Source organism: Orcinus orca, chromosome 12 (assembly GCF_937001465.1).
Source record: "Orcinus orca chromosome 12, mOrcOrc1.1, whole genome shotgun sequence".
NCBI lineage: Eukaryota > Metazoa > Chordata > Mammalia > Artiodactyla > Delphinidae > Orcinus > Orcinus orca.
This window is the reverse complement of record NC_064570.1, coordinates 39,596,373-39,624,304: the sequence shown is the minus strand read 5'-3', so window position 1 is coordinate 39,624,304 and position 27,932 is coordinate 39,596,373. Positions and strand designations below refer to the sequence as shown.

General features: G+C 33.2%; 1 protein-coding gene across 7 annotated transcripts in view; it reads right to left on the bottom strand.

Annotated features, from left to right (window-relative positions):
- The window catches only part of TBC1D32 (TBC1 domain family member 32), a 182,739-nt gene that overhangs the window by 8,638 nt on the left and 146,169 nt on the right, over positions 1 to 27,932 (bottom strand). For 5 of the 7 annotated variants that reach the window (XM_033408076.2, XM_049695493.1, XM_049695497.1 and 2 more), the window contains 5 exons: positions 24,996 to 25,065; positions 22,783 to 22,898; positions 21,587 to 21,741; positions 15,508 to 15,648; positions 1,215 to 1,403 (listed from right to left, as the gene is read on the bottom strand). In XM_033408076.2, coding sequence (XP_033263967.1) covers positions 1,215 to 1,403; positions 15,508 to 15,648; positions 21,587 to 21,741; positions 22,783 to 22,898; positions 24,996 to 25,065 — 671 coding nt within the window. Of the gene's footprint in view, positions 1 to 1,214; positions 1,404 to 15,507; positions 15,649 to 17,370; positions 17,453 to 21,586; positions 21,742 to 22,782; positions 22,899 to 24,995; positions 25,066 to 27,932 lie in introns of those variants that run through there. The other 2 variants (XM_049695498.1, XM_049695495.1) reach the window with 2 other exon arrangements.

The following is a 27,932-nucleotide window of genomic DNA, read 5'->3' as shown; positions in this document are numbered from 1 at the left end:
AAAAACATAAGAGTTTGGGGAAATTTCAGACTGAAATCTCTATAACTGACCACTGCAACTAATGAAAATGTCCCTTACTGAAAAGGAACCCACATTTTGTCCTCAACATAATTCTCATTTACTTAACCATCCCTGTTCTCCAAATTACCTCTTACAGACCACTTTTTTCTTTTTCTACTTAAGTTTTCCTTCTACATGTATGACCATTGTCTTGTTATACTTTATTTCATTAAAAATGTTTCTAAGATCATAATTCTATTGATATATGTAGAAAGTTTGAGACCTTTTGAATTCAGTATTTATGAAGTAAAAATGCTTGATAGTTTCGCAATCTTAAATGATCAATAACATGTACTTACAAAAATCATCATTAAATGAAAAATAACTGATAAGTATCTAATGGTAAAGAATAAAGATAAAATTAATTCACGTAGCAATTATCTGTCCACCTAGAAAAAACCTAATGTTGGTTTTGGTGTATGTATGCATATGCGTGCATATGTGTGTCTGAGGGTAGCAGGGGGAGGGAAACATATTTTAAATTCAAGGAAAGATTTTAACTTAAAACAAAAAGTTGGATTTCCAGGAAGAATCACACACAGAGATATATTTATATATCTTGCATTTTCTAAAGTCCAGAGCTTCAAAAGTCCCATTATTGTGAGAAAGAAAGCAGCTATATCTTGCTTTAAAATATTAACTTATATATAGTAGTGACTTTTTTAAAAAGAGTGTTATGATAGAATCTTTCATGGAAACCTTTTATAAAAATATTTGATAGTTTAGAAAAATATGAAGGTATAGGCAATTACATTAAATGTTTTTAAAAAGTATCAAAGCTCTGTATTAACACGCAGTAACTTGAACTTTTATTGACTAAATAAGATATAGGAATATCCAAAAAAAAAAAAAAAAAAAAAAAGCCCTTTTGGCACAGCATACTGGCTGAAAGCAAAATTTTGTAGCCAGGCAGCTTAACTTCATATCCCAGGCCCACCACTCTCTAGCACCACTCACCAGCTGTAAAATCTTGGGTAATTTATTTAACTCAGTGCCTTGGTTTCCTCATCTCTAAAATAAAGATAATAACTACCTCTCAAGGTTGTTTTTAGGATTTCATGAGTGTCTAGAAAAATATCTGGCATTAGACACACCATCAAAGTTGACCATTAACTTTCAGCCAAAATTTTTCCTCTAGAAGTAAAGTTACTTACTTTTAGGAAAACCTGCAGATCTTGAACCTGAGTGTGCTGTAGAATGTCTTGTTGTAGATGTTTGAATATAGCTATACAGATATACACTTGATAATCAGGACCAAGGAAAATACAAGTAGCAATATAATGGCAGATTTCTATCCAATCTAAATAATTCCAAAAACACTGAGTTATCCATTGCACGCAAATCTAGGGAAAGAAAAAAAAAAGAATTTAGTTCATTAGAAAGCTTATAAAGCCATATTTGACTTTTAAAAAACAGTACCCAATAACTCACACAAAACCAATGAAGAGCTTAGCATTTAATCAAAACAGAAAGACATTTTGCATACAAGAAGCCTAATAAGGATGCTTCACCTATTTGCCTAATGTGTGAGAAAAGTTTCATGGCCTTGGGATTCAGGACTTAGGGGTAACTGGATGGTGTTCACACTGTTCATTATGCTATTGCTAAATGCCTTCTTTAGTCATATTTTCCTCCTCTTACCATAACACCAGTCTGCTCTCTACAGATAACAAATGCTGAGACTATTTTAATTCAGAGATTGGAGCTTTTTCTATCCTACCTATAATCACAGCTGTATAATTATGCAGATGATGATTGCTAAATATGCATATGGACTCTTGGTGAATCAGAAAACAATTTAAACCAACTAGAATTATATAACATAAAAACTGAGAGCTAATGAATAGAATTCAAATATGAGACTTTTTACAAAAATCATTTACTTTACTTTCTGAATAATATTTTTCAGATTATAAAAGTAATACATACCCATCACAAAAACAAACAGAAAACTTAAAAAAATACAGTGATTAACATTGTTAATATTTTGGTACATTAATGTTGCAGGTGGAATTGTGTCTCCCCCCAAAAATACGTCAAAGTCCTAAATCCCAGGACCTATGAATGTGACATTATTTGAAAACAGCGTCTTTACAGAGGTAATCAAGTTAAAATGAGGTCATTAGGGTGAACCCTATTCCAATATGACTGGTATCAAGGAAACTGAACAATCTGAACACACACAGAAGGCAGAAGTTGAAAGGACACACATGGAGAATGTCACGTGAAGACAGAAGATTGGAGTGATGCATCTATAAGCCAAGGAATATCTAAGGCTACCAGAAGCTAGGAGAGGGCCATCAAACAGTTCTTTCCCCAGTGCCTTCAAAGGGAACAGAGCCTTGCCAACACTTATCCCCCCAAACTGTGAGATGATAAATTTCTATTGTTTTAAGTTACTGACTTTGTAGTACTTTGATACTACAGTCCTGGGAAACTAAGACAATTACTTTCCAATATTTTTAATTTATCATTTACAATTTGCCACTGAGGAAAGATTTCTTTGATTGAACCTCTCTTCCCTATAGTTTTGTTCTTTAGAGGTGGGAAGGAACGGAGGAGATATGGAGGCTTATCTCACTTTGTCATAGATAAAGTAGACATACACAAATTTTCCTTCTTGTTCCACTGTTTTGACCTTTAAAAAGTATATTATTGAACAGTTTCTAAAATTTGCTTTTATTTCCCTGATTCAGTTTAGAGGGATGCTGCTTCTGCTTTTAACTGCCTTTATCAAGGTGTATTGGTTTGCTGAGGTTGTCGTAACAAGGTAACAGACTGGGTGACTTAAACAACAGAAATTTATCTTCTCTAGATTTTGGAGAAGCCCACGGTTAAGGTATTGGCAAGGTTGGTTTCTTCTGAGGCCTCTCTCCTTGGCTTGTAAATGGCCGTCTTCTCCCAATGTTTTCACATGGTCTTTCTCTTGTACGTGTCTGGTGTCCAAATTTCTTCTTGTAAGTACACTGATAATATTGGATTCAGACCCACCCTAATGACCTCATTTTAACTTAATTACCCCTTTAAAGACTCTGTCTCCAAATACAGTCTCATTCTGAGGTACTGAGGGTTAAGACTTCAACATATGAATTTTGCAGGGGGGGTGCAGGGAGGGAAGGGCACAAATCAGCCCATACCAGATGGTATCATAAAGTTTTTGTTTTCCATACATCATTACTCATGTCAACCATTAACCTTTTAATTTCAGGCTATTATAGGCATATCTTTTCATCTCATTTTCTGGTCATAGTTCTTATTATTGATAATGCCAACTATACATGACCAAATATTTTCTTTTTTTTTTTTTTAACTTTAATTCTGTTTCAGGTATCGGATTTTCCTTTACAAATATTATGTTCCCTTCTATTATGTTTCAAAATCTTTTCATAGAGCCCATCGGTTAACTCAATATTGAATTAAAATATATCTGTGAACATCCAATATTTGTCAACAGGAAGGATATATTTAATTTCCTTTGGTCACAACTTTACTTTTCACTTGGCAGCAACAGGATTCTTCTCCTAGATCTTGACCTGGAGGGAAGGTTGGTATGCAAAGCTCATCACCAACTTCCACTGCCTAATCAAGTATCCACACAGTATAGCTCAGCTGCCCTGGGGAGGAAATATATCTCTTGCTCCTACTTGACTAGATGGCTTGAAAGAGTCAGTGGTTCTTTGACTAGAAGCAAAACGTTTTTAATTCCCTAATGCACTGCTGCCAGGCTTCTGTCTGTTCTTTGCTACAGATGTTAATACCAATCAACTTACGGCCACGCTTTGTTAATGAAAATGAGAGACTCTGGATGAATGAAGAAGGAGAAACAACCGAAGAGTGAAAATTAATACAAATGATCCAAGTAGCCAGAGAAAGCAGTTCCCATTCAATTGTCAGCTTCATAGGTGACTAGCAAGTCGACAGTAATGAAGGGGTAACAGTTTCTATCTTCTTTCTAGTTGGCCTATTCTACAGGTTGAATGGTGTGGAACTGTTGTTCGTCAACTCATTTTGACCTTTAAGCCTAGCACTTTTATATGATTCAAACAAACATATCCGAAGTCAAAATACTTATTTATCCATAAAGCTTTACCCATATTGGTTAAAAAAAGTTGCCCCCAAATCTGCAATTACTTATTTATTATACATAGTTTCTAATGCAGTGGCAATTTTCTGGCATTTACGCAACATTCATGCAGTGTTTTCTATACAATGTCTATTTTTTTCCATTAAATGGAGAATAATACCAGCCTTTTCTACACATGGGAAATTTAGGAAAGGAAAAAGAGAGATTATAATTGAAAGCACTCTGAAAATATATCAAGTGCTATGTAAATGTTTTTCTATAACAAAGGTACAAATGTTTATTTAACAAACATTTATGTACCTAATCTACAAGTGTTATAATTCTTCTGTGAACAAAAGACATTTAGTTCCTGCTCTCATGGGACTTATATTTAAAGAGGAGACATACACTTTTTAAATATATGACCTTCTTCACTTGGTAGGAACTGTATCTGCTATTGCTATTATATGTGTAAGATACTCCAGAATTATTAAATTGTAATAGAATTCTAAAACACTATTCCCCTGGAAGAATGCTGAACCATGAGTTAAGGAAGTAACTTCTCTGTATTTATAAAATGAAATAGTCCGTGAATCAGCTGACAGTCTAGGACTCCAACAGGACAAAAGAAATAGTATATGTCCAAATAGACATGATGAACTTTTTTCTTTAACATTTTTATTATGGAATTATTCCAAATATACATAAAAGGAAAAAAGCAGTACATGAACCAGACTCATCAAAGCTTCAAAATTCTGACTGGCTGATATGTCTGAAGTCCATTTTCCTGTATAGGTTTCCCCTCTTTAAAAATTTTAAGATAAAACACATCATAAATTCCTATATGTTACATCTGTGTTTGCTTTAAAACAAACTGAATTAATTTTTCATTTCATTTACCACACATGACAAAAATAACAATCCAGAATAATAATACTAACATGACCACAAGCAATATAATTACTTAAAACAGTAGTATTTTTGCTGTTTTATTTGTCATTTAGACAATGTATTACTTGGCATGTACAGTCAAATTACTGTGTTTTAAAGTGCCTTTTAGGGTGTGGAGAAAAAGAAACCCTCCTATACTGTTGGTAGGAATGTAAACTGGTGCAGACCCTATGGAGAACAGTATGGAGGTCCCGTAAAAACTAAAAATAGAGCTACCATATGATCCAGCAATTCTACTCCTGGGCATATATCTGGAGAAAACTCTAATTTGAAAACATACATGCACCCCGATGTTCACTGCAGCACTATTTACAATAGCCAAGACATGGAAGCAACCTAAGTGTCCATCAACAGATGAATGGATACTGAAGACGTGGCACATATACACAATGGAATATTACTCAGCCATAAAAAAGAATGAAATAATGCCATTTGCAGCAACATGGATGGACCTAGATATTATCACACTAAGTGAAGTAAATCAGACAGAGAAAGACAACTATCATATGGTATCACTTATATGTGGAATCTAAAAAAAATGATATAAATGAACTTATTTACCAAAACAGAGACTCACAGACATAGAGAACAAACTTATGGTTACCAGAGAGGATAACAGCAGGTGTGGGAGATAAATTAGGAGTTTGGGATTAACATATACACACTACTATATATAAAATAGGTAAATGACAAGGACCTACTGTAGAGCACAGGGAAGTATATTCAATGTCTTGTAATAACCTATAATGGAAAAGATTCTGAAAATAACATATATATACATATATATACACACACACATATATATGTATGTATAACTGAATCACTTACACAACATTGTAAATTAACTATAATTTAAAAATGGTTAAAAAAAATAAAGTGCCTCATAAGGTTATACTATCAAGTGGGTACTGTTAGGTTCATTTAATTATATGTGTTTATATTATATGAACTATTTAAATGACTCCAAAGTAAAAAGACAAAGTAAGGTATATTTCCTGATTCTTCAGCTTATTCTTTTCCCTATCCCTATAAGAAATCGTTTAACAAAATATGATACATTCTTTCATGTTTTTAATATAAGGATATTTGTACATGTATTTATATCTCCACCCTTTCTCATACAAATAGTAATGTACTAAACACTCTTTTTTGTCTCCACCTTTTTCTCACTTAAAAAAAGATCCTGTATATCACTCCATGGCAATATACAGAGGTACTTCTCATTCATTTTTATAAGTGCATAGGGCTACCCTGTGGATAAACCATAACTCATTCAACAATCCCGTTTATGGACACTTGCATTATTTCTAGTCCTTTGATACTATATGCTATAAAAACATATTTGTACACATACATTTTCAATATTTTTGTCCGTGTTATCTCTGGGATAGATTTCTATAAATGAGACTGCTGGATGAAAGGGTAAATGCACATATGTTTTTGCTAGATACTGCCAAATTCCCTCTTATGATAAGTCTCAAAAATACACTATATTTTCAAAACCAAGCAGTTGAGGCCTTACAGTCATTGAGAAAATATTATTAGTAGTTTACGGAATAGGTTACAAAGAAAGTGAAACAAACTAATTACGTTTTTATAGTAAACCAATGTTCCTTACACTGAATTATAATTTGAAACATTTGAATGTCTTTTTAGGATAAAGAGGGAGGAAAATCACTTATACAATATGCATCAAAACGTACCATAGCCTTCCTAGAAAATTTTGCTCCTTAATCATACTTAAGCTTATGCCAAAGCACATTAAGATGCAACACTGAGACAAACATAATTATTTTAGCTGAGGTAAATTATTCTCACTTGTATCTAGATATAAAAAAAACAATCTTCAAAATATTTACTTAATTCTTACGTAAAAACATTGGTTAGAGCAATTACTTATGGATACCTGATTAAGTCAAAATAGGTATGCTCTAAATGATCAAGTTTTATGATACAAAGACACTTTTTAACAGCTCTTCTGGCATTATTTGTTCATCATAGAAAGAATATTAGTAAAGTAAGATGTGGTTTAAAGTGAAGTCCTCACTATCAGGGTGATATCAGTAAGTCAATTAACTCACTTCACTGATCCTGAATTTCTCCATTTGTCATGAAGTTAAAATTTTAAATGAAATAAGATCTGGAAACACACTTTTTATACTGCAAAAAGTTGTTATAAATAAAAAGGTAGTATTTTTGTTGCACTTCTAGACAAGACACTGTGTCAGACACTTAAAGGACTTGAAGATAGGTCAGGCACACATACCTTTAAGGAACTTCAACTAGTAAGAAAGAGGTAAACACACAAATAACGATTCCACAAAGAAAAAGATATATTTCTACCAGAAGAATAATACAGAAACTGCATACAAATTCAAAGCAGAATCATCTACTTGTAGGTGATCCAAAAAGCTTCCATTTGGACAGATATCAAGGATAAATACCTGACAAGTAAAGATGGGGCACAAGGAGGGAGAAGGTATCATTTTAAGTAGCAACATCAACAATGTGAGGAAAGGGAAAGCTTGGGGACACGCACATTTAAGAATGTGACTGAACAAGGGGCATTCCCAGTCTTGAAATTTAGATTTACATTTGTATAATTTTGCATTTTACAAAAGCACTATGTCACAAAATATGAAATAATAAAAGAGTTTTCTTTAATCCTGCTTTCATGGTGGGGGTAAATATATTCAGAGGATTATCCATGTTAGCCCACTTGCTGACACAGTATAGTACAATAATCACTGATATGCAGAATCACGACCCCAAGGAAAAAAAGATAAATCATTAAAGATAAAGGGTACTTCTTAAAGCACGAAAATTACTAAAATACAATAAAGTTTTTTTTACCAAAGAATAAAATTGGTCAAAAAGTTAGTTAGAACATGTGATTTTCTGTTCATTTAAAAAGAAAAAATATATATTTGAATTTTGATTTTCCTTCCAATCTCAGTTACTCAAACTCTAATCAACAAATATATATTTCTAACTACATTTAATTTTTTGTATTCTAGTTAAGCTTATTATTTTTACTGTAGAGATCTGTATATTTTATTTAACAACCTGATCACAAATTCCTTCATTAATCAACCAATCCCTTAGTGTCTATAAATACGCAACTTCAAAAAGCACCGCTCCTAATTAGATGAGAATAAATAAGCTTTGAAATACAAAATTTGTACCCAAATAATTACTTAACCACATATACCTAGTTACTTAAAAGTTGTTCTCATAGTTCATAATTAGCAATAAAATGGCAAATAATATAAACAAAGCAATGATACACACTTAAGGCACAAAATGATTAGCTCACATAAGGAGCCATTAAAAAGGCATTTTTACATTAGATAAATTTAAGAAACATACTAACATTACTACTCAGAAATAATGCAGTAGTTTTTATTAGGTAAACCTGCTACATGTATGCAGTTTCAAATTGATAAACATATATCAAATTGTTAAAGAGATGCCGAAATGATAAAGAGGTACCAAATTCATATAGTGGGGCCTTAGGTATTGCAAGTTTTTCCCCACAGTTTTTAGTAGTCCATTCTTAAAGGTTATATGTTAGCAATTTAATAAATGATTGGAGATATTAGACAATATACATCATATTAATCAAGACTAGAATGACACAAGGAACTCTCAGGAACATACTGCTCCCTGGCTTGAATTATTAAAAAAAAAATAGAAAGAATGGATTGTTGAGCTTATAGTAAATATTTAAGTAACTACTTCCAAGCAGAATTAAACATTTTCTGTTTCAAAATTCTCAGAAGTGTTTTAGGTACATACACAGTAAGAGCTAGAATTGGCACAGAAAGAATTGGCTTTTCCACTACATGCAATTCCTCTGTTATATTTAGACTTATTAAACTTCAGGAAATTTAAAATTCAGAGTAACCTGATGCAAGTAGTTGTAATAAATGACATAAGGTCTCTTCAAAATAAGTATAAAGGCACATATCATAATGTCAGGAACTACACTGTCTAGTTAAAAGAAAAAGACCTCCAGCAGGACAAATCCAAAGGAATGCAAAGATAGTTTACTATTAAAAAATCTATCAACATGTCCTATAAACAGGTCAAATAAGTTCCAAGATCAAGATAATCTTAACCATAAAGGAAGTTGCAAAATTCAACATTCTCACTTGATTAAAGAAATCAAAATTCAATACCTTACATAGACTAGAAAGATTCTTCCATAGCATGACAGGGAAAAATACTCTCCATAAATAGTTACTACTTAATGATGAAATGCTGGATGAACTCCCAGTAATCATTCAAGTCTAAAACAAGTAAGCCACTATTACTTAGTATTATACTGGAAAATTTTCCAAAAATTTTCTGTTGAAGTGTAGTTGACTTAAAATGTTATATTAGTTTCAGGTGTATAACACAGTAATTTGATATTTTTACAGCTTATACTCCATATAAAGTTATTCTACAATACTGACTATAATTCCTATGCTGTAATCAACAAATATATATTTCTAACTACATTTAATTTTTTGTATTCTAGTTAAGCTTATTATTTTTACCTAGAGATCTGTATATTTTATTTAACAACCTGCTTACTTAGTCGTGTGCACTTCTTAAACCCCTTCACCTATTTTGCTCCTCCACTCAAACCTCTCCCCTCTGGTAACTACTAGATTGTTCTCAGTATCTGTGAGTCTGCTTTTGATTTGTTATATATGCACCTTAATGTTCATATTCAGCACTATTTATGATAGCCAAGATATGGAGGCAAAATAAGTGTCCATCAACAGATAAATTGGATAGAAAAGATGTGGTACATATATATACAATGGAATATTATTCAGCCATAAAAAAGAATAAAATTTTGCCATTTGGGACAACATGGGATGGACCTGGAGGGTATTATGCTTAATGAAAAATTACATAATTAAAAAAAGAATGAAAGAGAAATAAAGTATATTAGAAGGTTGGAGGAAAAAATTAACAAAAATCTAGAAAAAACATATAACCAAATTAACATACAAAAGCTAATGACTTTACTAGTTATTAATAATAACCAAAGAGAAAATAGAACTGAAAAAGAGATCAAGCTAAACTAATTAGAAATATCTGTAATGAGAAATGTACTACACCTCTTTGGAAAAAGCTTTACAACTTTAGTAAAATATAACATAAAGAAAATAAATGTCAAAGCTTACCATGTTCCTAGATAGGAAAGTTGAGTACAGTGAGGATCTATAGTTTAACATAATAGCAATCTAAATTTCAAACTCAAATGCCCACTTTGAACTGGGAAAAATTACCTTAAAGTGCACATAGAGGAACCGTTAGGTAGAAATAGCTAAACTAATTTTTTAAGGACAGAGTTAGCAAGGAAATGATAGGCTTACTCTTACCCCACTTTAAGACACAATATAAAGTTACAATAAGTAAAATACAATAGTAAATAAGTAAATGGCCAATATATTACAAAAATAAACGTAAAATATTTATTACTCAAGAATTGAAGAGATTTGGATAGTGGTAGTTACATTTAAAGACTATTTACAAGTTAATAGGAAACACTAAGACAGGTGGGCAATTAATAAAAAGATACATCTAATTAATAAAGCTATGGAATTATAATCAACCTTATTAATGTTTAAAAAACTCCCCAAACCTCCCAAATTTTAAATATTTAGCAATTAGCTTTAAAAAAGCCAAATACATGGTCCTGAAGGACAGAAAGTCTCTTCATTTTTCTTAGAAGAAAAATCAAAGCAATTTGATAATATGCATCAAGAGCCTTAAAAGTGTTCATATCTTTTTGATTAAGTATTTCTACCTTCCGGGACTCTGACCTAAAGATTCTAAAATTAGAAAAAAGGTTTAAGTTCTACAATATTAAACTTGAGCCTGATAACACAGTGAAGAAACAATCCACACTCCACCAATGAAGGACTAACCATGCACAGGAGGGAGACATCTGTGGCTACTGCATATGACATTTCCAATTCCAGGCCCTCAAAAAATCATTAAACCTTCCCAGTACCCCAAAAGCAGAGACAAGAACGCTAATTGTTAGATAAGATACAGTATCTCACATACCAGATACACAGTGGTGATGAGAATTCTTGCCCTAAGTTACCCTAGTTAATCCTTACAGAAGCCTTATGGAGGAGATATTATCATCGCCATTAAAAATGCAAATGGAAATCAAAAGAAAGCTGGAGTAGCAATTCTCATATCAGACAAAATAGACTTTAAAATAAAGACTATTACAAGAGACAAAGAAGGACACTATGTAATGATCAAGGGATCAATCCAAGAACATAATAACAACTGTAAATATTTATGTACCCAACATAGAAGCACCTCAATACATAAGGCAAATGGTAACAGCCATAAAAGGGTAAATTGATAGTAACACAATCATAGTAGGGGACTTTAAAACCCCACTTTCACCAAGGGACAGACCATCCAAAATGAAAACAAATAAGGAAACATAAGCTTTAAATGACACACTAAACAAGATGGACTTAACTGGTATTTATAGGACATTCCGCCAAAAAAACAACAGAATAAACTTTCTTCTCAAGTGCTCATGGAATATTCTCCAGGAAACATCATATCTTGGGTCACAAATCAAGCCTTGGTAAATTTAAGAAAATTGAAATCGTATCAAGTATCTATTCCGGCCACACTATGAGACTAGATATCAATTACAGAAAAAAATTTGTAACAAATACAAACACATGGAGGCTAAACAATACATACTAAATAACCAAGAGGTCACTGAAGAAATCAAAAAGGAAATCCAAAAATACCTAGAAACAAATGACAATGAAAACACAATGACCCAAAACCTATGGGATGCAGCAAAAGCAGTTCTAAGAGGGAAGTTTATAGCAACACAATCCTACCTCAAGAAACAAGAAAAATATCCAATCAACAACCTAACCTTACACCTAAAGTAAATAGAGAAAGAAGAACAAAAACCCCCAAAGTTAGCAGAAGGAAAGAAATTATAAAGATCAGATTAGAAATAAATGAAAAAGAAATGAAGGAAACAATAGCAAAGATCAATAAAACTAAAAGCTGGTTCTTTGAGAAGATAAACAAAATTGATAAACCATTAGCCAGACGCATCAAGAAAAAAAGGGAGAAGACTCAAATCAATAGAATTAGAAAGGAAAAAGGAGAAGTAACAACTGACACTGCAGAAATACAAAGAATCATGATACATTACTAAAAGTAACTATATGAAAATAAAATGGACAACCTGGAAGAAACGGACAAATTCTTAGAAGAGCACAATCTTCCGAGACTGAACCAGGAAGAAATAGAAAATATAAACAGACCAGTCACAAGCACTGAAATTGAAACTGTGATTAAAAATCTTCCAACAAACAAAAGCCCACCACCAGATGGCTTCACAGGCAAATTCTATCAAACATTTAGAGAAGAGCTAACACCTATCCTTCTCAAACTCTTCCAAAATACAGCAGAGGGAGGAACACTCCCAAACTCATTCTGCGAGGCCACCATCACCCTGATACCAAAACCAGACAAAGATGCCACAAAGAAAGAAAACTACAGGCCAATATCACTGATGAACAAACATGCAAAAATCCTCAACAACATTCTAGCAAACAGAATCCAACAGCACATTAAAAGGATCATACACCTTGATCAAGTGGGGTTTATCCCACAGATGCAAGGATTCTTCAGTATATGCAAATCAATCAATGTGATACACCATATTAACAAACTGAAGGAGAAAAACCATAGGATAATCTCAAAAGATGCAGAAAAAGCTTTTGACAAAATTCAACACTCATTTATGATAAAAACCCTCCAGAAAGTAGGCATAGAGGCAACCTACCTCAACATAATAAAGGCCATATATGAAAAACCCACAGCCAACACTGTTCTCAATGGTGAAAAACTGAAACCATTTCCACTAAGATCAGGAACAAGACAAGGTTGCCCACTCTCACCACTATTACTCAACATAGTTTTGGAAGTTCTAGCCACAGCCATCAGAGAAGAAAAAGAAATAAAAGGAATCCAGATCAGAGAAGAAGTAAAACTGTCACTGTCTGCAGATGACATTGATACTATACACAGAGAATCCTAAAGATGTTACCAGAAAACTACTAGAGCTAATCAATGAATTTGGTAAAGTAGCAGGATACAAAATTAATGCACAGAACACTCTTGCATTCCTAAACACTGACGACGAAAAATTTGAAAGAGAAATTAAGGAAACCCTCCCATTTATCACTGCAAAAAAAAGAATAAAATATTTAGGAATAAACCTACCTAAGGAGACAAAAGACCTGTATGCACAAAACTATAAGACACTGATGAAAGAAATTAAAGATTAGAAAAACAGATGGAGAGATATACCACATTCTTATATTGGAAGAATCAACATTGTGAAAATGACTATACTTACCCAAAGAAGTCTACAGATTCAATGCAATCCCTATTAAACTACCAATGGCATTTTCCACAGAACTAGAACAAAAAATTTCACAATTTGTATGGAATACACAAAAGACCCCGAATACCCAAATCAATCTTGAAAAAGAAAAACAGAGCTGGAGGAATCAGGTTCCCAGGCTTCAGACTATACTAAGCTACAGTAATCAAGATAGTATGGTACTGGCACAGAAACAGAAAAATAGATCAAAGTTACAGGATAGAAAGCCCAGGGATAAACCCACGCACAGTATGGACACCTTATCTTTGATAAAGGAGGCAAGAATATACAGTGGAGAAAAGCCAGCCTCTTCAATAAGTGGTGCTGGGAAAACTGGACAACTACATGTAAAAGAATGAAATTAGAACACTCCCTAGCACCATACACGAAAATAAACTCAAAATGGATTAAGACCTAAATGTAAGGCCAGACACTCTAAAACTCTTAGAGGAAAACATAGGCAGAATGTTCCATGACATAAATCACAGCAAGATCCTTTTTGACCCACCTCCTAGAGAAAGGGAAATAAAAACAAACATAAAGAAACGGGACCTAATGAAACTTAAAAGCCTTTGCACAGCAAAGGAAACCATAAACAAGACGAAAAGACAAGCCTCAGAATGGGAGAAAATATTTGCAAACGAAGCAACTGACGAAGGATTAATCTCCAAAATATACAAGCAGTTCATGCAGCTCAATATCCAAAAAACAAACAACCCAATCCAAAAATGGGCAGAAGATCTAAATAGACATTTCTCCAAAGAAGATATACAGATTGCCAACAAGCACATGAAAGGATGCTCAACATCACTAATCATTAGAGAAATGCAAATCAAAACTACAATGAGGTTATCACCTCACACCAGTCAGAATGGCCATCATCAAAGAGTCTACAAACAATAAATGCTGGACAGGGTGTGGAGAAAAGGGAACCCTCTTGCACTGTTGGTGGCAATGTAAATTGATACAGCCACTGTGGAGAACAGTATGGAGGTTCCTTCAAAAACTAAAAATAGAACTACCATACGACCTAGCAATCCCACTACTGGGCATATACCTGGAGAAAACCATAATTCAAAAAGAGTCATGTACCACAGTGTTCATTGCAGCATTATCTGTATAGCCAGGACATGGAGGCAACCTAAGTGTCCATCGACAGATGAATGGATAAAGAAGATGTGATACATATATACAACGGAATATTACTAAGCCATAAAATGAAACGAAATTGAGTTATTTGTAGTGAGGTGGATGGACCTAGAGTCTGTCATACAGAGTGGAGTAAGTCAGAAAGAGAAAAACAAATACCGTATGCTAACACATATATGTGGAATTAAAAAAAAAAAGGTTCTGAAGAACCTAGGGGCAGGGCAGGAATAAAGATGCAGGCATAGAGAAAGGACTTGAGGACTTGGGGAGGGGGAAGGGTAAACTGGGATGGAGGGAGAGAGTGGCATGGACATATATACACTACCAAATGTGAAATAGATAGCTAGTGGGAAGCAGCAACATAGCACAGGGAGATCAACTCCGTGCTTTGTGACCATCTAGAGGGGTGGGATAGGGTGGGTGAGAGTGAAGCGCAAAGGGAGGGGATATGGGGATATATGTATACATATAGCTCATTCACTTTGTTAGATAGCAGAAACTAACACACCATTGTAAAGCAATTATACTCCAATAAAGATGTTGAAAAAAAAAAGCTACATGTCATAGACTTTCAGAATGTCTATGTCTTGAATAGCTGAAACAGAACTCAACATCTGTGAATGCCAGGGATCTACAATAAAGCAAACCTATATGTTATAAAAGACCTAGGGGAAAAAAGCCAGTTTAAAGATTTAAACACATAGAGACGTATGACTACTTACAAAAATGACGTGATTAATTTCAGTGTATTTCCTATATTTGATGAGAATGTAATTTTCTTTAAATACACTGAGATCTTGGAGTTGAAGAAATACTATTTCCTATGGATTACCTGTGATGGTGCAAAACCAGACATGTGAAAAGCTGAAAATACAAGTGGCACCTCTGCTTTCAGTAGCATTTCAATATAGTGAGTGCTGCAAAAATATACTGGATGAATGCCAGATTCTATAGTGTCAATAGGTAGGTACCTCTGCATAAAAGAGAAAAATTGAGAATTAATGAATATGCAGCTAATTTAAAACCAATCAAATTCATCTAAATCTTTTGCTCTAAATTGCTACTTCAAAATTACCATGGTGGCATAACAAGCTACTGCAAATTTTATGTAAGTTAAAAAGTTAGAACATTAAACACTATAGAAAGATTAAAACTCAATAAAGGCAGTATGATATACCTTCCTTCCAAGATAAAGGAATAAAATTAACACTTTGTAATTGTGACATATTGAATCCCTTACGGAATAATGGAGATGGATGTTGCATGAAAGAATAAATACATGGATGAGTACATGAGTAATAAATGCTTTACATTTTAAAACTAAGTATATTTCAATATGCTTACATATCCTTGGATTTAGTCAATGACTCTAAAACATCAAAAAGGTTTATTTAGTCTGTCAGCTCTTGGTATTTGCCTAATCCACTTTTTCTAAGTTAATGTTAAATAACCCAAATCTAAGCTCTAGTTACTAATAAGTGAAATTGGGAAATCCATAAGAAATTCATATCTAAAACTGTGATGCATTCCCATCAAAGTACTCAGGCTATCTATTTACAAATATATAAAATTTATTTCATATATTTTTATATTTATTTATATGTCTATGTATATATTATATACATGTATAGATACATATACACATATATTTACAAACTTGCATTGCATTTTTCAGCCATTTCTTCACAAAGTCGGTTATTTTTTCAATTTAGTTCTTGGGTACAATTTATCATGAATGCTCAATGTTTTAATGAGTGTTACTTTAAACCCAACATCTAACCACAATAAATTTTTTAAACAAAGAATAAACATGAAGATGTAATTTTGTGTCAAGAAAAACTATTAGACTAGCAATTATATCCTACAGACTTATAATAAACATTGATACTCAAATTAGATCTGACTTCTAGAGAGCCCTTTTAACGTTTTTACCTTTACTGGGCAACTCAAACTTTTTTAATAAAAGAAAGTTAATACTTTAAAATCAAACTCATATATGACAATTACATAAGAGTTAAAATAAGGAGGATTTTTTCAAACTTTATACTGCTAAACCGTTTTTAAGGATTTAGGTTTGAGTAATATATGAAAATTTCTGAAATCAGTGAGTTGATTTATCAGTAGTTTTTGTGTTTTATCATTATGATAAATGGTTTACCATTTCACATTGTAGAAATATATATTTGTGGGAACATATAGGTACAAATATATATTTTATGATAGGTTCTTAGGGAGATATCTCACAGTACACAAAAAAAATATTATATACTGACAACTGAAGACATACATAGCATATTAAATGAACATCTTGTAGTCAACTTCAGATGGATGTGCAGACAAAGAAAATTACTTTTATTAAGTAGTTAAGAATAATAATATGAACTGAATGAGAATTAGTACCCTTTGATTTATCTTCTTTTGTTGAATACACAATATGTTTCACTAATTACTATTTGTAGAGTAGAATTAATGAATCTAATAAATATATGTAAAAGCAAAATAAATCAACTTATACATATGTAATACTTTAATTTTCAATGCAAATTTAGCTAATAATTTTCTGAATATATATATAATAGTGTAAGAATTGTATATATTGGAAATATTTCTTACACAGTGTTCTCTAATTTGCATTAAAAACAACATGTTTAGAATAGGTTTGTATAGAGATGGAGATAATAGACTAATTAATTACCTTCTCAAAGAAAATAAAACATTATTATGTAATGGATTCCCAAAGATAAGGCAAGAATTCTTCTACTCTTATGAATTATACTCTGTTGGAAGAAATTATGCCATAAATTTTGGTAACCAACACAGCTCCTAGCGCCAAGCCCTGCACAGAGTAGCTACTCAACAAATTGACTGAATGACAACAACATACTAATGATTGCACACTGTAATCACAGGAAACTTTCTTATAATAAAAGTTTTGTTAGTTGGCCTATTATTATTTCATAACTCTAATTTACAGGAAATGGTATTCATAAAACCAAATCAATAATGACAGCTCTGAGTCACATGAATATAACAAGGAATCTTCTGAATCATCAAATTATAAATTATGTTTGTTATACTTTTAGTGTTTTGGTATATTTTGGTTAGTCATAACTCTTGGAAAGCATGGTAATGCTTAATAAAAGGTAACTCTAAATAAAATTCAGAATATAGGATTAAGCAGACCACATATAGGATCACAGCGCTTAACAGATCACCTAAGTAACATATACCCTAGGCCAGTATCATGCAAAAAATTATCAGTAAAAAATTATCAGTACCAAAATGTTCATGTTATGCCACTTCTTGGAGTATTTGGCTTTAATGATTAAAAATGAAAGATATGTGCTTAAAGAAATGAAACACAGTAAGCAGTCTTAGTTTTTTTCTTCCACTAGAGGTAGTTCTGATGAGTCATTTTATTCCTGACACTAAGAAAAATCTATGGAAATTAAATAGAAAGACCCTATTAGAAAAGACAAACTCTCCAAACCAATCCAAACTGATCCAATCCAATCCAGTCCAGCCCTCCACTCTAGGGTCCTGTGGGCAGAGAACAGGCCGCAGTGCTGCAGCGACTCTGTGCAGCATGTGCATCATGCACATCGTGCAGAGGGGCGAACAGGAAACTCTGGAGATATCTTTTTAAACTTTGATTCTGTAATTCTAAAAAACAAATCTTTCTCCTCTCAGGGAAAAAAAAAAAAACACATAGGAAAATGGAATCTTCAAATATGATTAAGATTTAAAGTCGCATGTGAGAAAGGGAAGGGGTTTTGACACCTGTCCTCTTTCCAAGCAAGTGACTGGTTACATGACTTACCATTGCTAATGCCCTGCAAATGGATTACAAATGTGCCACGACATAATGGTTGTAAAATTTAAATCAAATGAATATTTCAATGCTATTAGAACTTCCCGCGTTAGGTAGTTATTACTTTATTTTATGAAGAGGAAGATATAGATATTCGCACACGCTCTTATTTTATCTATATAAATAATATAATGTATATAAAGTAAGTGTCCCATGATACCTTCCTGTTGAACTACAGTACTTCATTCAAATGCCACTTCAGCCTGGTTTATCATCAGTGGAGTTTTGGATTTATGTGCATTAAAATACTTCAGTTTTTATTTCAATTTAATTTGTTCTATTTCATATGTTTCTACTAACAGAGAAGGCATATATAACTGTAACTTTTATTATAATTATTGTTTGAGATTAGGTATTCCTCCATGGAAATAACTGATTTCTTGATTTTTCTTAATCTATATTTATTAACAGCTTTGATGTTAACAATTAAACTGATTCTTGATGAAATTCCATAAAAAATGATTATTTTTATCATTCAGGAAGGATTTTCTTAAGGACAAATAAAATTGGAAGATAATTTAATTAAATCAATATATTAAAGAGTTCTTCTGGTCTAAACAGCTTAAGGACACAGTTTTCAAATTATTTTTATCTCACAATAATAGTAATAGTTTATAAAATTTTGAGAACTTCAAATTAATATTTCATTATGTCCTATACTGTTTATCCTAGGCCAAATTTTTAAATCTTTTTGGTGCAATTTGCTTACAACACTTTTACGAATGTAGAGGAGCTCTCTTAAATACACTTCCTAAGGTAATAAAAAAGCCTACTGTCCTTTACAAATTTCTATTTAAATATTAATTCATATATTCAGCACATTCACTGAATAATTATGATGGGACATAGTTTGGGACATGTCAGCAAACAAAACCCTGCCCTCAGAGACCTTATGTTTAAGTGTATAAATAATAAACAAATACATAAATTAAGAAGCATAGTGGGAATTGATGTAGGCTATGGAACAAAAGGAAAAAAATAGAACAGGGTAATGAGGTAGGGGAATGGGGGACTGGGGGAACAGGTTGAAGCTTTTTTGAGGTGGATTACAAAAACGTGGTATTGTGCTAAAGATGGTGGACAAGTCTGTGCTATTAATGGCTAAAGCTAAAGTGTCTTTAACATGTCTTGTGGCAACTGCAGATTTGCTTAAGTTGTCAACCTGCATAGAAAATGTCAGTGTAATGTCTGAGACCAATGGAACAAGCATAATAGAAAAGGACCACTTTTTAAGTAATATATTAAAGTCTACTACTGCATGCAGTAACAAGGAAAGTGGCACAGCAAAAACACCAATCCAAAAGATTACTAAATCAAAAACATTTAAACTATGGAGTACTGACTATATGGACATTAGTAACTGCACTTAGCTAACAGTTCTAGATAGAATCCTTGAAGAGGAATGTTTAGCAGAATGTTATTTGTTTTACAAAGAAACAGTAAAACAAACTACTGGTAATAAAATAAATAAAATATTCAACTTGGTTTATTTGTACTTGAAAAGGAAAAGAAATTATACTACAGAAGGCACTGCATGAGTCTTCACTGATGTTACAGATGCACCAACAGAAAGGTGTCAAGGTTTTACATCAAGAGCTCATCCTAAAACCCCTGAGTAATAAGTCACTCCATTCCATTCACGGATCTATATTCCATATTAAATTGATGCTATCAAAATGGCAAATCTGATAAACTCAAAGCTGCTAGAGTCCTGCCTGATTTCAGTTTTATAGGAAGAAATGCTAGTGGAGCACATCACTCTTGTTGTGTTAAAAATAAAATAATGTGTGAGAAAACTAGGTTTATAGCGTCAAAGCAGAAATGCAACTTTACAAAATTTTGGTTAAAAACAGTTCATTGGTGATGTCTGACTGTGTCACACTCTGAACACTAAAGTAGAATACTTAAGACTAGTGGCATGTAGGTATCATTTTAAAATACTTGACATGAAAATGTGATAGACTTAAAATCCATACTTATTATCAAAAGAATGTTCAACATTACATTTGTAAATGAAAGAGTGAAAGACCTTTAAGATATGTTAAATCTTCACGTACAATTTAAAGAATTGTTCAAACTCTGGTTAACAGAAGGAAAACAGTTCCATTGATTGGAGAAAAGCTAGTACATAGCTTTTTGCCTTTTGCTTCCTGCTATTCACGTGAGCAAATTTCTCATTATGGTGAAATATTATTCAGGAATTACATACAGCTATTTCAAGCATAAAATCATAAAATTTCAATATTTAATGTATTCCTTGGTGCTTTCTTTTCTTTATCACAAATACATATTGCAAAAGCATGTCATAAATGCTTTCATTTAACTTGACATTAATACTCTCTAGCCCCCTTAACAACTTATCCTAGGGTACCGTGTAATTCTGTTGTCCAAGGATAACATGTCATGAAAAAGGTTTGGGAAGCATTAGCATGGCTTATTTTAATGGACAGTTTCCCCAAGTTGGAGGTCTTAAATGCAATAAGTACATAAGTAAAACAAAATACAGAAACTTTAATAGAGGGATGCACTTACCTTTAAACTTGGATCTCATGGAACTAGTAAAATCTTTAAAAATACACTATACTACCTTTATCAAAACTCATCATAGATTTCCAAAATGTATATAAAGTTAGTGTGCTTTTCCTCTATACAATATGGATACAATTCCAACTTATTATTTTCTCATACTATAATTTAACCAGAGATTCTTTCTAACAGAGCAAGAATAAAAATATCCATTCAATAGTTTTCTTTTTATATATGGAATTTTATAATTTACTAAATGACAAGTTTAAAATTTAATAATGCACCTATTATCACTAATCTTTCATTCAGTTACCATTAGGTAAGACAGCAAGTATTCGCGAAAATGCCAAATCTATATCTTCAAAAGGAATCACTCAAAATTGCATTCAGATAGAAAACGAATACTGAGTACATAGCGCACTCTACAAATAAAATAATAAGATCCCAATGAATTTAAATAGGATTTTCCTTAAAATTTAAAATACTCCTTTAAAAATAGACTAAAAAGTCTTACAGAAATATGTAGTCTTGGCAACCAAAGGAAAGCAGAAGTCAGAAGCCTGGAGAACTGCTGAAGAAATCGGAATGTTTTGTCTTTGTCCCCCAACATTATTATGAACAAAGAAGATACAAACCAGTCATGGCCAGTGTAACTCCCCTGCAAGCAGACTGAAAAGCACAGTTAAGGAACTTTTATAATAGTTTATCTTAACATGGTGAGATATAAGAACTCCATAAATATTCATTTCCAGAATCTCAGGAAAGCGATATTAAGGACAGTTAGTCCTTTTGTCTTCAACCAATTTATAAGCTATTGATATAAAATCAAACTTTATTAATAAATCACTTGCACAGTGACTATTTTTTTTTTTTATTTTTATTTTATTATTTATTTATTTATTTGCGGTACATGGGCCTCTCACCGTTGCGGCCTCTCCCGCTGCGGAGCACAGGCTCCGGACGCGCAGGCCCAGCGGCCATGGCCCACGGACCCAGCCGCTCCGCGGCACGTGGGATCCTCCCGGACCGGGGCACGAACCCGCGTCCCCTGCATCGGCAGGCAGACTCCCAACCACTGCGCCACCAGGGAAGCCCGCACAGTGACTATTTTAATGTTAACATGTGTGCTGACACGCCCAGTGGAGGCCAACAGCACCAGCAACTGGAGGAAAAACTATCTGTTCCGTGGAAACACACTGTTCAAGTCACTAACACAATAGTACCATACTTTCTCTAGTTTAGGTTATCTGCCAAATTATTAGCATAATCAAGTATAAAAAAACCCCACATATGTTGAGAATTCAGTAATGCAAAAGATCTGTATACACTTTTTTCTTAAAGTCAAACCCTATTTCTGAAAGATAATCAATTCAAATAAAATAAATGCATGTTTTATTCTTATTCTAGATTTACTAAATCTAGAGTATTATTCTGATTTACTAAACCTAAAACTTCCTTATATGTAACTGAAAATACATTCTAATAACTTTACTTATTAAGATTCAACTAATAAAATTTAATAATTACTACTCAGTCTAATAAAGTACATATTTAAAATATAAAATTAAATACCATAAAGGTGTACCATAACAAATCACTAATATAGGTTAAAGTATTCTTTTCCTATTAATGTATTAAAGTACCCCATCAAAGGATTCTGAAAAACATATGAAGAGAGCTCAAGTACTGTCAGTTATTGGAAAAGGATATGAAGAGAAGATTTTACAGAAGCTTGCTGCTGTTTCAGGAATCTCTCACAATGCTTTAAAACCAAGGTAAGATCATTTTCTGCACCATCTCTTAACAGATTGAGGAACTTGCCATACCTGTAAAAGCCCAGAAAACATAATGAAAAAATGTCAGGCCCTGCATTGTAAATTCATTTTTTAACATTCATCAAAGTGTAGTTCTCTTGAGATCTCATGGTTTTAAGTTTTCAAATTTCTACTTTTAGCGTAACTATGTTATACAGAGCACTTATTAAAGAATAACATTCAATATATGTACCTGATACTTATGATCTATTGGAATTAGCAGTATTCATCTGGTAAATACAACAACTTCAAAGGAAAATGAAATGGTAGTGAAAGAACAAAACATGGATACTATAGATGAGTAGTAGAATATAAGCATTTTTTCCTGAACTTAATCTAAAACATGGAATGTTCATAGGCTAGATTGACATAATGTTAAGTTTAGAAGCAATTTTAGAGTTCATATAGCCCAATGGTCCTATATGAGGGTGGCACCTCCCCCAGGGGCTAGTTTGGAAATTTACGGGAGTGCTTTTGATTGTCATAGTGACTGGGGGACTACAGATAGTTGCTGAGTAAGGGCCAGGAGGTTAGACATGGGACAGTCAGTCCTGCACAGTAACAACTTGTAAATGCCCTGCCTGTCATTTGCATAGATGAAAAATCTATTTATAATTATCTGAAACTAATTATGTTTCATATAAAATCATAAAATATTAGTCATATATTTTATTATACACTGAATGAAACCATGTGTAAGTTAGGGAAAGATAGTTCTTTTGCTTTGCTTGAAGCCTTACTAAGACTTGTTCACCATTTTGCAAAGTCACTTTGCCAGTGGCAACCCTCTTGTAATATATGACGCACCAAAATAAAATCAGTCTATTCGTAGCTGCCACAGCTACAATGATTCTAAATGGCTGCCAGCTATTGTCTCACTACTGGCACCGCAGTAGTATACAAACGTTTCATTATAAATCACTTTGGTTATCTCTTAACAGTAAGACATTATGTTGAATTAAAAATATATATGTGACTAGACTGCTCATATTATCTATGGTTTCCATTTCAGAATGGAAATAGGTCATTACAATATAAAAGGCGGGTACAGGGTCACAAAACATAGTCAATGTGTTATATACCCTATGTGATATAGGTGGGTGAGCTAGAATTACTATCATAGTTTTTGTTATAATGCTATGGATTTACAGAGTCTTTTTCATTTTTATTTTTATTATTATATATATATTTTTTGCTGTGTTGGGTCTTCGTTGCTGCACGCGGGCTTTCTGTAGTTGTGGTGAGCAGGAGCACTCTTCCTTGCGGTGCGCGGGCTTCTCATGGCGGTGGCTTCTTTTGTTGTGGAGCATGGGCTCTAGGTGCATGGGCTTCAGTAGTTGTGGCACGCGGGCTCTAGAGCACAGGCTCAGTAGTTGTGGAGCACGGGCTTAGTTGCTCCGCGGCATGTGGGATCTTCCCGGAACAGGGCTCGAACTCGTGTCCCCTGAATTGGCAGGCGGATTCTTAACCACTGTGCCACCAGGGAAGCCTCAAACAGTCTTTTTTAAAAGCTTTCACATGCATCTTTTTTACACTTGATTCTGAAGATGACCCAATGAACTAGACAGAATGGGACTATCAAGATTCCCATGTAATAATCAAGAAAAAGAGGCGTTCAAGGACTCAGACCTTAACTCCCAGTCTGTTCCGCTTGTCCATTTCTTTTGAAAATTATAATTTCAGTACAAAAAATTCAAACTACTATAATTGTTTTATTCATTTTAACTTCTGCATCTACATTAAGGTACTTTTGTACTCATAACTATATCCTGACAGTAAAAACTAAACATATTTTAGAAAATGGTATGATTGTGCTACCAATGTGCTGATTTTTAAAATGTTGTTTTTGGAAAAAACCTGACAGTCATAGAGACTTAAATACGTTGTAGTTAGCCTATGAAGTAGTAATGAACGGTAACTGATTTACCTGCAAGGGTAATTCAATCATATGCCAATATCCTAAAAACAAAGTTATTATTTTCTGAATGACAAACTCTGCATTTAAAGCATACAAAATAGTTGATTGTTAAATTAAATACTATTAAGCACACATCAGCTAGACAAAACAAATTCTAGAAATGCACAGGGAGATATTTCCCTATAATATACCTGACAGTCATTTTAACGCCAAGCTGTTGCACAGATGAAAGACTTTCATTCTTCACACTTGCATCAGTAGCTATAAACAACAGAACACTGGGTTATAAAAATGTATAAAACTCTGCATAATAATCACATTTTAATTGAAAATTGATGAAAGCAGTATTTTTACATATTTTAATGTAAATTTTGAAAACACACTGATGAATCCTGTTCTTTTAAGAGCTGTCAGTTACATTTTTCAAAGTAATTAACAGGAAACTTTTTACAAAATACCTTTTCTCTTAAAAAAAGCATTTAAAAGTATATTAAGTATAAAACAAATAATCATAGTTTTAAAGCAATCTACTTTTACTTGGTTTTCAGGACACAAAAGCTGTTAACACAAAAATGGTCTAGAATACTGTACTTTCATCAAGCAATGCATATATAAGATTTTGAATTACAAATATAGATAAGTATGTCTGTTTACTTCTTAAAGATTTACACGTGAGTGTCAGGAAGGAATAATTGATATTATTCTACATATAACGTACAGCAATGTACGAGGGTGGACTGAACAAGTTTCTTCCCGCAGGCAGATTTTCTCTGTGAGGTATGAAGTGTGATCACCTACCAAAAGTGAAGGGGTTGCACAATACAGAGGACTACAGGAGAGGCTGAAAGTTTGGATTAGTCTTTGACAACACTGGATGACCAAATTAAGCATGAACACTCAAAAGCATCACTAGATAACAAGGGGGATCTAGCTGAAACTTTCAATTTTTGCCTGAAGAAACTATAGTGTGTGCACAGTGTGTGTGCGGATACACACACACACAAATAAGGAAATTGTCCAAAATCACAGAGTTATCTAGTGATAGGGAGGGGCAAAAGCTAGGTTTTCTGAATTCTGTATCAGCAGTTTTTTTTCCCATTACACACTGGTACACCTCCTATTATTAACAATATACCTACTTAACTCATGAATTTATTCATTACTTTTAATAAATCCCTTCTTATAAAGTGTGGAGCACCACGCTAGAATCTATGAGGGATAAAAGATAAATCATACATCATGCCCTAAAAGAACTTTGCCTGTAGTGTCAGAGATAAAATGTGTATACAGATAACTCTGACAAAGATGTTTTAAAGCACAAAGTGGAACAAGAGTGGTACAGATAAAGAATTACATGAATTCACAGGAGGCAGAGATTGGGAAGAAGTGGCATTTAAACTGAACCTTAAAATATGGGTAGCCTTGAGATCTGCAGAGATAGGGAAGAACAAAGTAAACATCACGGTTATCAAACATCTACTCTTTAAAGCAACAATAATTCATCATTCAGCACTCTTGGTAAAGGTAACCTACTTCTCCTAGTTTGCCTAGGACTTGCATGGTTTTAGCACTTAGTCTCATGCCCCAGGAACCCCTCACAGTCCCAGGCAAACCAGGCTGGTTGGTCACCTATCTAGCCTAGAGGGGTGATTTCTTAAAGAAAAATAAATAAAAAATTTAAAAGATAGGTGTCAGTTAATTTCTTGATAAGCTACATCTGAGTTTTACTTATCTAGATCAGAATATGATCTCAGCAATATTGCTGAATTTCACCTATAATGATAGCAATTAAGCTACAGTTCATATAGCTTAGAATTCCTTGCTATTCGTAACTCTTACTCTGCTAACAGATGTACCTTCTGTCCCTAAGGAAGAAGGATACCAGTTTTGTCCTTCTCCTAGCAACAGGCTGAGCAATGTCTTCTCCAGATTTTTCAAACTAGCGTGAAGATAGTATTCCCCCACAATGCCCTCGCCTTTAACTACAGGGCTATGAGGTACTCTGTGTCTCCAGTAGAGAAAAATGAATCCAATATATTCAATACAAGGAAAGGGAGAGACATAGAAAGGAGACAAATTGCTAAGGACAGCTTTACACTATTACTGAATACTATGAGCCAATGATTCTGCCTCTTTTTCTGCTTAGACAAAAAAAGAAAAAAGTCTGATCTGGGTTTCTATCACTTGGTACTAAAACATATACCACAAATTATTCTCACTCAAAATAATGACCAATATTTAAAAACTATTAATCATCATTCATATGCTCACCATAATTTCAAGTTCTTAGTTTCCTAAGTTTAAAAAATGTAAAACTTTAGTGCTGTAGTGTCAGTGACAGTGGCTGATTTTGCAAAATTTCAATAGTTTCAATAAAATAAACATTGACTTTATATATTGCTAAAGCCATGGAACAGACCTACTTATCAACTATCATAATGTGATATAATGACGAAAGTGATTTTATAAGCTACTACCAGACAATGTTAAGTTAGATTAGATGATAACACTTAGAATGTAGTACACATAAAATCAGATTATTAAGCATAAGAAATATCTTTGTTAATACGTAGATTTGTATGCTTAAAATAATACTTATGTTTCCCTTTTGGAAAGTAGAATACATATAGATATCTTCACAATAGAGGAGAAGTATGCAGTGAACTAAGAGTGCTAAGAATGGGCATTCCCAATGTCATGGATTCTATAGATCAGAGTACCTTCTACCATTACAGTAAAGAATGGAATAAAGTCAAGAATCAAGATGAGAGAATTTGCCCAAAAAGACTATGACACTGAATATTTACATAAGGTTCAAGTTCTTAGTTCTTCACCATGGAAGAATAGCGTCTTTCCAGAGTGGCCTAGCTGTCGGCCTGAGATGACAGATAAGTTTCCTGATGTTGTAGGAATAATTTCCCAAGTCCATTCCCTCTAAAAGCTTATGATTCTGTACCTTCAGAGTAAAAACTTAACTCTGCACATTTCAACAGATAATATTTTCCAATTGCGGCTGTATATCAAAATCCTCGGAGGAGCATTTTAAAAGTGAAAATAAATACTCCAGACTACTGAACAAGATTGCGGAAGGTGACTGTTCAGTCATTTGTCTTTTTAGAAGACCTCTA